The sequence below is a fragment of the Oryza brachyantha genome, chromosome 7 (genome assembly GCF_000231095.2).
Source record: "Oryza brachyantha chromosome 7, ObraRS2, whole genome shotgun sequence".
NCBI classification, from domain to species: Eukaryota; Viridiplantae; Streptophyta; class Magnoliopsida; order Poales; family Poaceae; genus Oryza; species Oryza brachyantha.
Genome location: NC_023169.2, coordinates 13,002,335 through 13,014,841, shown reverse-complemented (window position 1 = coordinate 13,014,841; position 12,507 = coordinate 13,002,335). Strand labels below are relative to the sequence as shown.

At 41.2% G+C, this 12,507-nt stretch overlaps 1 protein-coding gene across 1 annotated transcript; it reads right to left on the bottom strand.

The window, feature by feature from the left end:
* Positions 1-937: 937 nt before the first annotated feature.
* On the bottom strand, positions 938-11,090 carry LOC102702118. Its single transcript, XM_006658583.3, has 14 exons — positions 10,259-11,090; positions 9,305-9,427; positions 9,071-9,207; positions 8,778-8,994; positions 8,135-8,372; positions 7,894-8,044; positions 7,438-7,776; positions 4,632-5,478; positions 3,204-3,335; positions 2,606-2,739; positions 2,307-2,517; positions 1,853-2,090; positions 1,624-1,774; positions 938-1,537 (listed from the first exon to the last, which is right to left on the bottom strand). Exons 1-14 carry the CDS (start codon positions 11,088-11,090, stop codon positions 1,199-1,201), a joined length of 4,089 nt encoding a protein of 1,362 aa, XP_006658646.2. The 3' UTR covers positions 938-1,198.
* Between the last annotated feature and the right edge of the window lie 1,417 nt (positions 11,091-12,507).

The window sequence follows — 12,507 nt, the reverse complement described above, 5'->3', positions numbered from 1 at the left end:
ATGTATTTGGTATCCTGTTGGAGATATATTTTCTAAGCTAATTTCCAAAATTCGGTTTTATAGATTAATTTTAGACATCTCTTGAAGATGCTCTTGCCTCCCCCATATGTAAGAGGAATATTATTTCTTAGATCAACCTTTGGTGGACGGTTGAAGACAGTTTTGGTGTGCCATAGAAAGTCCCATAGAAAAAGGGAAATTTAAAACCATGTCATTATAATTTTTTTTAAAGATAAGTACTACCTCCGTTTCATAATATAAGATGCTTGACTTTTACTTGCAACATTTGACCATTCGTCTTATTTACAAATTTAGTACAAGTCGTGATTAAAGTTCTTTTGATAATTAAGTAAGTCACAGGAAAAATAAATAATATTTTCATAATTTTTTGAATAAGACAAATGATCAAACATTGCAAAAAAAAATCAAACATTTACATTTTGAAACGGAGGAAGTATTTGTCATTGGTATCTCATTGACATATGGAATCTATATGAGTCAATGATATGCATGTCGATGATATGTGGATAAGAATGACATATCTTTAATTTAGCAAAATTATAATGACATTCTTATCATTTTTCCTTGAAAAAACTACTCCTGTTTGATGTCATGCGATATCAACTACCCGAGTCTAAGATCTGCGCATCCCCAAACTTCTTATTAGACACACCTCTATCGCACCTATATCCATGGATCATCTCCAAAATTGCAGTAAGGTCTTGCTAGTTTTTAGTTGCTTGTTTATCTTTAGTCACCATAAATTGAAGACTGACATTACTGAGACGTTACTGCAATTTTGTTTATGTATTTGGGTTTATGTTTCACCAGTATCTCTGTATTTACACTTCTGTAAAGGTTCGTCAATTTAAATTTTATTTTAAGGTCAGAATAATTTGTTCAACCTGTATAAAAAACAACGAGAGAAGTGATGGGAATGCTGAGAATAGTTAGATCTCATCGAAAGGACAAGAAAAGTGGTAGGCATTCAAATTTGCCACTTGATGAACACTGAACAGGCAGCCGGCAGCCCTTTCACAAATAATGACTTGTACTAACAAATAAACCAAAACATAATATAATGACTGAATCAATGGAGAAATGCATTCAGAACTCAGTAATACATATTTCTCATAGGGCCTTCTCCCTGAAGTTTGCTTCTGACAGATAGCAATCCGACTATCCTTGCAATTTGATTTCATCTTGGTTCAAGCTCTGTAACTGACACATCATTAACTGACATCACTCCCGATCTGTGGGTCGACTGGGAAGTTAGTGGGTATGATTCAGAGTATATATTTGAGTTTGTACCACTCTTGGGAACGACAAATGATGGCTTGGAAGGAGATTGGAGAGACACTGTGTTGCTGCTAAGCATGACATTCACCGTTGACATCATAGGTCTATCTGCTGGCTTATCTTGAACACACAGTAGCCCGATGTGAATGCACTTCAGCATCTGGTCTCGAGGGGCATGGCTTGTAAGAGATGGATCCATCATCTCCAGAATTGTTCCCATTGTCCAGTGCTCCCATACCTGCATCATATTGGCAAAGATGATTCAGAATTTTTGCAACAAGTTAGCTACTTGGCTTTGTAGAAGAGTCCATGAAAATGGCTCACAAGACTTAGGAGATCGTTTGATTGATCAAAGGTGTATGAACCACTGCTTCTTCTTCCTGTGACAATTTCTATCATCAACATGCCAAAGCTAAAGACGTCCGACTTTACAGAATAGTGCCCTCGCATCGCATATTCTGGGGACATATATCCACTGCAGTAAGAGAATAAATTAGTTACTCATGCCAGCATACTATTTGTATCTGATTGGGTTAATTTGGACAATACTTACTATGTTCCGACAATACGGCTCGTAATCTCCCTTGTTTGATCACTCCCAAATAACCTTGCCATGCCAAAGTCTGAAATCTTAGGAGTATAATCAGAGTCTAATAGAACATTGCTTGCTTTGAGGTCGCGGTGAATTATTTTCAGTTGAGAATCTTCATGAAGATACTGTAATCCTCTAGCAATTCCATTTATTATCCTTAATCTTTTTTCCCAGTCTAACTCCTCACGTTTGTCAATATCTGCCAGTTGAACAAGAAATTTCATATTAGTATAGCAAAGTTTTGCCATTAAGGTATGTTCATAGTGGTAGGGGCATGTGAATTCCATGTGTTTGGCTAGGTTGAAGACCTGATTCAACAGGGGATGAAGAAACAATTTTTTGTGGGGAAATACAGTTTACCTTTAGTGTTACACTAGTACATATGCAATAGTTGAGTTAGGGTAGAAAGTAGTACCAAATAGAATGGTGTCGATACTTCTATTGGGCATGTATTCATAAACAAGCAACTTCTCATGTTCTTGCAAGCAAACACCAACAAGCCTAACAAGATTCTTGTGCTGAAGCTTGGCAACCAAAACAAGCTCATTCTTTAGCTCTTCTATTCCTTGTCCTGAACCCATAGAGAGCCTCTTTACAGCTATCTCTTCACCACTAGGAAGGAAACCCTGCTTATAAGCACTCACTCGTTGAAGCAGAACACCTTACATAGTTACATACACTATATATAAAGTGAATGATATATGTGATTGGTACCTTATAAACTGCTCCAAATCCTCCTTCACCAAGCTTATTGCTCTCAGAAAAGTTTGCTGTTGCAGCACGCAGTGTTGACAGATTGATAAAAAGTGAATCTGAGCATTCAATATCCTCCTCCATTTGAATTGAATCTATCAGGGCAACAACATTACGATACAATGTATATCAGAAATATTAGCTTTTTCCTAAAAAACAATTTTACCACCATTGAGAAAGTATATCTAGGTACTGAAATTTAAACTTAAAATTTTGGTACCCCAAGGTACCAAAGTTAACACTAGAAAATGTGATACCTCTTGGTTTCTTTTTAAGGATGGTAAAATTGCTCTTTCTGAATTATGACCTCATTACCAGCTATAAAAACCTCCTTTTGTTGGGAAGAATAAAATTAAAATGGTAAAAGAGAGTCACTATGTCCCTCTAACTATAATCAAATAAGCACTTTACACATACTAAAAACTTCTTACAAAACTTTTACAAACAAAGCTCTCAATCATTTTAATTAACTAAATAACTAAATGGTAGTTATAGGAAGTCTAGATTTATTCACAGCAAGCCAGGTTAGTGTTTGTAAGAGTTTTGTTAGTGAACTTACAAGAAGGTTGATGTTTTGACCTTGATCTTCTTCTCTGCAACTGAAAACACAGACAAATAGCAACTGTACCCAGTAATACAACAACCAGGGGCAGTGCAATGGCTAGAACTATGCCACTTTTATTCTTTCTTCCTGCAAGCAATTGATTCCAGTTTAACAGGGCTAATTCATGACCTCAATATGATGACGCACTTCCACTACAATTAAGTTTATGTTTAAAAAGGTTCGTACTACAAAGTCTCACACAAATAAAAGCAGTTGTACCATACAAGAAAGTATTAGGAGATATCATATTTTCTAGTGTAAAATTAGGTACCTCTAGATAATTTGGCACCTCAAGGTACCTAGAGGTATTTTTTCAAGGATAGTAAAATTGACTAACATATTTTAGTTCAGTTTGACTATTTGACTTATACCTACACGCAAACCTAGTGAAGTCAAGGACTTTTCGATATATTAGTATATAAATAACACATGATTATCTTTCACTGTTAAAGAAGGGCATTTTAGGATATGGTCTATAGCCATGTCTTTTCTTAATTAAACAGCAAAACATGGAGGACACCACAATTGTTGTAGAACTTTACATGTAAGGTGTACATATGTTCCATAATGCATATGCAGTTAATTACTAATACTACATGGAATAAATATGTGAATTAACCAAATGACCATGCTGAATTGGAAAACATGGAGCCACGGTCAGATCTATCGTTCTTTATATTACTGGTGGTATCCACAAATCTCAGGCAAGTACATGATTGGAACAATTTCGATTGAAACGAACTTTTACGAAAGAATATAAAAAATGGTAGTGGAAGGTGGTGGAATTTATGAAAAGTGGGCAGAAAGATGATCAAGTGACAAAGAAAACTACTTCCAATAGTATTCCTGAAGACATCACATTATTTCTGCCTAAGTGCGTTGCAGTTGGAAACGTTTCAGTACGGACGTGCTTTTGAACGTTTATGGTCAAGAATGTGATAGAAACAGTACTATAGAGATGTCAAGATCAACCGAATGTTATAATAATGATGAAAGCTATGGATTGCTTTGACCACTAATCCCCATGAAATCAATCTCCCTCGTTGAGTTATTTTGTATTTCCCTCGAAATTCTGCAATTCAGCAGTACTAAGAAGCATTTAAATTTCTTATCGCGGTACAAGTTAAACTAAACAGCATGAACAATTTAACGACATACCAATTTGCTTAGGGGTTATTTCTTCTTATTATTTTTTTTCCTGAACTGTAAAGGTTCTTAATTTCTTCCAATTCAATAGTCAAAATTTTATCGATGCCTATAAGTTTAGTATCTTCATTTTTGTCAAAATAGATGGAAAACTAATTATGAGTGGATGTTATCTTGCCAAAATACTAAACAAGATAAATTACTGCAAAAGAAGTGATTCTTCGTCTGCAAACTCACCTCCGGCTGTCGCCAGCGGCGTCGTGTTTGTCGGCGCGGTCGGAGCCGCGGTGCCCGGCGCCGGAAGGCGGAGCATCGAGCCACCGGAAAAGAAAGGACCCGTCTCGTACCTAAAATTGCAGCGCAACCCAATAACCCTTCCGCCCCTCTTCCGGCTGAGGTACTGCGGCATCATCGCGGTTATGCCTCGGAGGCAGCTCCGGCAGTCGTCCGGCGTCATGTCCGGCGCGCACTGGGACAGCGCGTAGATGGTGGGGTCGCTGCTATCGAAGGCCTCCTCCCCCGTGGCGAACAGCCTGGACGAGTTCCCCACGGCGTAGTCGGCGGTGGCGTTGAGGAGTACGCCGACGGCGGCGTCGAACACCTCCGCCGCCGCGCTCACGTTCTGCGTGTTCATCAGGATCTTGGGTTCCCCGTTGTCGGGGGCGGAGAGGATGTTCTTGTTGGAGAAGCCGATGTAGCAGGAGTCGTAGACGATGAACACCTCCTTGTCGTAGGCGCACAGCTGCTGCGCCTCCTGGAAGGCGTTGCCGACGCAGGACTCGCAGGCGGAGCCGTTGGCGGTGTCGCCGCGGCAGAGCGCGAGCGCGTAGACGATGTCCGGGACGGCGCCGAGGCTGTCCTTAGCGAAGAGGGTCCGGGCGGCGGAGGCGTTCTTGGGGAGGGTGGCGGAGAGCTGGGCGAGGTTGGACTGGTAGGTGCTGTTCGCCGAGTAGTTGCCGCTCTGCCCGCAGAAGGGATACTGGGCGGACGCCAGCAGCGGCGCGAGGAGGAGCGCGGCGGCGAGGCGGAACCAAACGCGGTGGCGCCGCCCCAAGGTGGCCATGACTGCGGCTGCGGAGACCCGTCACCTTTGTCGGTTGGAGAGGTTCTCCGGCGAGCTAAGTAATGCCGCTTGGTTTGACCGAGTGAGGAGCAGTCTCTCTGACTGACGTGCGGGACCCACCGCGATGAAGTTGTAAAGACAAACACGCAAATTAAGTCCTCGTTTAGTTTCTCAAAATGTTTTTCAAAAACATCCCATCAAATTTTTTGGACACCTAAATAAAACATTAAATATAGATGAACCAAAAAACTAATTCCACAATTATGGAAAAAATCTTGAGACGAATCTTTTGAGCCTAATTAGTCCATGATTAGCCGTAAGTGCTACAGTAACCAACACATGCTAATGATGGATTAATTAGGCTCAAAAGATTCGTCTCGCGGTTGCTAGGCTAGCCATGAAATTCGTTTTTTCATTCGTGTCCAAAACCCCCTTCTGACATCCGGTCAAACGTTCGATGTAATGCTTCTGCCAAAAAATTTTGGCAACTAAACACCACCTAAAGTCATGCGAGTTATCAAACACGAGACTTTTTTTTCATCAGCTCAAAACCTGAGAAAATTAGATCCGACACTTTGCTCAACTACAATGAACTTCGTAGTAAAGTAAAAGTTTTTGACGAATTCGTATGGGTTCAATTTCGTCGTGCAAAAGAAAGTACTAGAAGCTTCTTGTTGTTATAAAACCAATACCCAAAACATCCTCGCTAGCTAAACATGAAGCACTGAATATGGAACATTCAATTTTAATAATGACATCAAGACACCATAATTGATGTCTACCATTCATATGTTTTCGCTTATTATTATTCTTATAAGACAAAATTTAAATAAGCTTTTGCTAGATCTCCCCGACAAGGTCTTTCTTTATTTTTTTAAGTATGAAGGGATACCACGGTGTCGTGGAGAGAGTATGGTTACAAGAGCATACTTGGTAATGTGTCTTGTGTTACTATTAGGCTTGCAGATCTTATCCTTGTTGATGAGATCTATAATGTGATTGGCGGCGGCGGAGGCCGGTGACAAATGTACGCGGACTACTGGTCCTTGCGGGCGAAGCCCTATAAGATATAGACGGGGTTTGTAGCCTACTGCATGCGTGCTATCAAATGTTCAGCTTTAGACCCTCTCCTATTAACGAGGACAAGTGGTCGTTAGGCCTGACGACGCCATCTGCCGATCGATTGGGACACGGATGATGATGACAAGATTAAGGGGACCTACTGTAATTAGGATCATCCTATTCTCCACGCCTACCAATGACAGGCACCTTCCTATCACATTCAATACCATAGCATGGGGCAGAGGATGTTAGAGTTTAAGAGCGTCAGTCACTATACGCACCCGGCATTAAAAGCGGTAGTGAAAAGTCTTTTCACTTCAAAGTATTCTCATGGTAGGACCCCTCCTCTAGACCTGTCTGGTGTGCTGCGCTAGTAGGTGTCAGTCATCGGGCTACCCCCGTTGCCTTCTAACGACTGAAGCGGGAGGGGCCTGAGGTAGTCCAACCTTTTCTAGTAGGGTCATGGATAAGTTCTACGCTGCGAACTGGTTAGTATGGGAACCCTGGTCTCATATCATTTGCACACATGATACAAGATTCAATCTTGATGACGACACACGGACACTATATTTGTTAACAAGGTTCAGCCAAATCATATGTCCCTAAGGCATTGATTACTGTTGCTCTTGCTCGATCTAGCATAGTTATAGGGTATTAACGATCCTTAATCGGCAACACCACCGGCCAGTCGTTTCCATGTGTATGCTAAATTATCATGAGATTATAACAGGTCTATCTAGGTCTATCTCTTTATCTAGGAGTATATGATAGAGTGTGATTATCCTTCTATCCTAATATCCTAATACACATTACAACTAAAAATCTTAAACTGTAACCAACTTTTTACAGATATTCGACGCGAACTCAAACCTTTCTTGTCATGCTCACACCCACAATCCAATTCCGAGTTTCAAATCATCTAGGACAGGGATCAGTATTGGTGACATCATTTACAGAAAATCTATCCTCAACAATCACACTGCTCTTGTCATACATGTAGTTTCGATGTCTGTATTGTTGGGAAACTGAACTGAAGTCCCCTCCGAAGAAGAATGCCGGTTCTCGGGGTTCCTGGAGTTCTATTCTACGTCTGGTTAACATGAGGATCACTGAAGATATGCTTGGCCTGTCAACTGGGATCTCTTGCACACAAAGAAGACCAATGTGGATGCATCGTAGTACTCTGCTGGTAGAATATCCATCAAGTGATTGATCAGCCAGCTGCAGTGCTGTCCCCTTTGTCCAGCAATTCCATACCTGTTATATCAATTTAGTCAATCCTTTTAGCCCAATGTGTCTTCAGATTATTATCAATTAAGCAGTAGAGACCACCGTAAAAATTGCAAATCCAAGCAAGCATGAAACGTGGCTTACTTCGGTTAGGAGATTCACCGCACTGTATGTGTTGTCGGAACTGCTATTCCTTCTCCCTGTTACAATTTCAAGAACCAGAACACCAAAGCTGAAAATATCGATTTTGGGGGACACCTTCCCAGATAAAGCATACTCCGGTGCCATATACCCACTGTAGAAGATCAGCAATAAGTTATGCAGTTTTAAACCTATAGATCTTACATTTATATCATTCAAGTTTCAATTATGCTTCTGAACTTACTACGTTCCGACAACCCTGGCCGTCTTGGTCTGAGTATGACCTCCTCCTAGTAACCTTGCCAATCCAAAGTCTGCAATTTTTGGGTTCATCTTTTCATCCAGCAAGATATTGTTTGCTTTCAGATCCCGGTGAATGATCCTTATGCTCGAATCTTCATGAAGATACAATATTCCCTTGGCAATTCCAAGAATGATGTTGTACCGTTGCTCCCAGTTAAGTGTCTTCTCCCTACTAGTATCTGTTTCAGCAAAATTACTGAATTAGAGAGGTTGCTCATATATAAATATGGTAAGATCATAGTACAATCATATGAAATTTGTTAAATTGCACTTTCTAGTATTAAACATTAACTGCTGGCTGAGGCAACTGGTCTGCCGAAAATGCTACAGTGCTGATTATCCATGATACACCATCACTACTTGCAATACTCATTTGATTCTTGTCGATTTCTTGGCATAGTTGGTTTAGAACAGACTTTTAGCAGGAAAAAGTACTAAAAAATTAGTCACCATAACCAAGTACTCAAATGGAAAATTAGCACATTGTGCTCAAGTCTAAGAATAAGTTTCAGAAGAGATTGGTTTGCAGTGAGTCAGTGGCCAGAAACAAAAAACACTGGATCAGCAGCCATAGTGGAAAGTACCAAAAAGAAACTTGTCAAGGCTCCCGCTCTTAATGTGCTCGTAAACAAGCATAATCTCATCCTGATGCGAGCAAAATCCCAGTAATCTGACAAAATTCTTGTGCTGGAGCTCAGCCAACAATTGCACTTCATTGTGCAGCTGGCTCAGTCCCTCTCTGGTGTACTGTGCTTGTGATAACTTCTTCACTGCTATTTCTTGCCCATCAGAAAGCTTTCCCTGCAGAACAACCCATTATTGAGAAGAAGAGAAAATTCAGATCTACTGTTTTCTCTTACAAACTGTGGCTGTTTACCTTGTACACAGTACCAAAACCGCCCTCCCCAAGCTTATTACTGTTGGAGAAGTTATCTGTTGCATTCTTCAGTGTCGGCAAATCAAAGACCGCACATTTTCCTCTTTGAATTCTGTTTGGTGCTCCGATGATCGGCGCTGGTGTTGTTGTTGTTGTTATGCATAAATGGCGTCAAGAAAATGAAATTCATGTTGATTCTGAGCAAAACATGAATCCTGAGTTGCAGCCACTCACTGTTCTGTTCTCTGGAAGACTTCCTTCTCTTCAGGCAAATGAAAACAGAACCTGAAATAATCAGCATAAAGACGATGGAACACGCAAGAGATGCTGATATTCTCACGGCTGTCCTCTTCCTTCCTGCATGAATCATTTATAAAAAATGAAGATGGGATTAAGAAGTCGCTGAAACTGTTAAGCAAGGACCGCGTCGCATTTCGCTGTCACTGGTCAATTACGCAACTGATAATGACTGGACTGATAAATTTAAGAGGGTAGTGGATTCGGTTTTTTTGCAGGCGATTTGTACTTTTGGTCGGTCGTGCCTACGTACCAAACTTTTGTTGACAATGGTAAAACGAGTTGGAATAGGATAATCTTAATCAGAGGCAAATTAAACCATGGAAAACGATGTAACTAAAATGTAATACATTGATCTTGACTGACAACCATATGATGTGTATGTGTCTGTGTGTCAACGCATGCAGCGATGATCATTTTTTTCTACTAACGCGCTATCAAATATTTATTTTTCTTCTGTTTGAAGCTTCTGACATTTGTAATTAGTTGGACTTGGACCTTGTAATATGCGCTATCACATAATTCGATAGCGTCTACATATCGTTTTCTATATAAATATTTTGCAAAAGAAAAAACCGTTTAACGGTTTACACAGAGTGCGCATAAAAATAAGAAAATTTGATTTAGTTAACCAGGCTAAAGAATGCGGCCTACGGTAATTTTATTAGCTTGTCCGTATTGTTCCACCACTCAATACAACCTCACACTCCGACATATTCAAAGTTCTGAAAGGGTAATAAAAAAAGAGCAATTTTATTGTCTTTGTCTTTAAAAAGATACAAAAGATATCATTTTTTTCTATGTAAATTAGGTATCGGAAAATACCAAAATTTATTTAGTAACTCTCTATATCTACATAAGACTAAAGAATTGCTAAAAAAAAAGACTCACCTCGTCTCGTCGCCGGTGGTGTCATGTCCGCTGACGGCGCTGTGTCGAACGCCGGCGCGTCAAGGTGCAATGATGGGTTTCCCGGGAAGAACTGATACATGTCGTACCAGTAGTTGCACCGCACCCCGAGAATCCTCCCGGTGGGGCTCCCGCTGAAGTAGTCGGGATCGTTCACCCACGAAATGATGCCGGCTAGGCAGCTCCGGCAGCCGGCCGGCGACATGTCCGGCGTGCACTGCACCAGCGCGTAGATGGCGGGGATGCCCCAGCCGCCACCAAACGCCTCGACGCCCGTGGCGAACCTCCTGGGCGAGTTCGCCGCCGCCGCGTAGTCAGCGGAGGCGTTGAGGAGCGCGACCACGGCGGCGTCGAACACCACGGCCGGCGCGCTCACGTTCCGCTCCTTACGGAAGTAGGCCAAGAAGTTCTCGTCGGTGGCGAGGAAGTTCCGGTTGGAGAAGCGGATGTAGCAGAGGTCGTAGTAGACGGTCGCCTCCTTGTCGTAGGCGCACAGCTGCCGCCCGTCGTGGAACGCGACGGCGACGCACGCGGCGCAGGCGGAGGAGTTCGAGTCGCCGCGGCAGAGCGCGAGGCCGTACACCATGTCCGGCGGGGCGCCGACCCTGCCGGCGGCGAAGAGGGCCGGGGAGGAGGAGGCGTTCCTGGGGAGGTCCTCGGACAGGAGCGCGAGGTTGGACTGGTACGTGCTGTTGGGCGAGAAGTCGCCGGTGCTCCCGCAGAACTGCCATGCCTTGGCGCCGGCGGTGGCCAGTGGCGCGACGGCGAGCAAGACGAGGAGGAGCCGAGCGGTGTAGGTGGTGCGCGGGTGCATGACCGTGAGAGTTGTTAGTGATCGATTGCCTCCGCTTTTTTTTTTCTGATAAATATTGGTTTATGTCCGTCTAAGACGCCAAATAATATGAACTGTGCAAGTTCACAGTGCCTTTGATGAAATGAAAGAAAGGATAAGATTTAAGGGGGTATGTGTACATATTTGAAAGTTTTTTGGATTAAAAACTTTCAAATATAATTATAGCTAGTATAGTTTTTTTTTTTACAAAACACTTCTATCAACGCATAAATGCACATCCTATCCTCTATTCTTGTAAACAACTTTGAAGATTAGGTTGATCGGATGAGATCCTCTGCAGTAGTAACGTGCTACTGCAGAGAGCTACAATGACGTGAATTTGGTATATCCCATGACCGTTGGATCAAAATGGATCGATAAGATTCAATGATACAATATTTTGCTACAGTAATAAACAGTGTTTACGGTATCGCTGCTACAGCGTTTTTGGTACGGTTCATGGTATTAGATCACTATTGCACTCACATGAACAGTGTCCCTCTATAGTAATGCAGAGGAACCGGACCCTAGGTTGATCGTATCTTGAGCTGGTTCCACAACAATAAACCTAACTGATTCGGGCTAAGCCCACTTTACATATTCATAGTATAGTATTTTCAATCTAACGCACTCAATTGCTACGATCTTTTGTAAATTAGCTTCTAGTATTTTTCTGATATTCTATATTTAGTTTAAACTAGCGATATTAACATAGTTGATAAAAAAATCTTTTAGCATTTTGTAATATGTTTTCTTATCAAAGCACGAGTATTTTGCTAGTACGTGTATATATATGCTTTTCGATCCTATCATCGCTGTTCGTGGGTTAGACTTTGCCCCACCCGCCGTGGCTCGTGCCTACTAAAAATTTCCAGTCTCCAAATGAATCTCGAGGCAAACCAACGTTTTTCACAAATTTGAAAGTTTTAGGACAAAAAAAGCTATCGAACATTGTTTTTAGCAATTCTAAGATTTAATGTATTGTGCCAGTGTGAACAGGAAGACTTGCAATATATCCAATTATTCGTTACACTACTTGCACAACTAAATTACAGGAGGCACAATATATATATAGATATATATATACACACACACTGCAAATCTAAAATACATAAATATAGGCAAAAGTGTCTATTCATGAAAACACAGCAGGCAAAAACTAATCATCCTGTAGTTAATTTTCTTTTTGTTCCATCAAGCAATATTCTATCTATAAAATGTGTTGAATGGCCAAGTAGATGAATGACTTGTGATAGTTATTGGATGGTATAAATGAATAATCTAACTGACAAGTTGAAAATGGATTTGATATTATAAGAGATTTGTGTATAGAAAAGTTTTGCAAAAAACTACATCATTTAAGAGCTTCAGAATAAAATATTCTACAAAATCATATAAG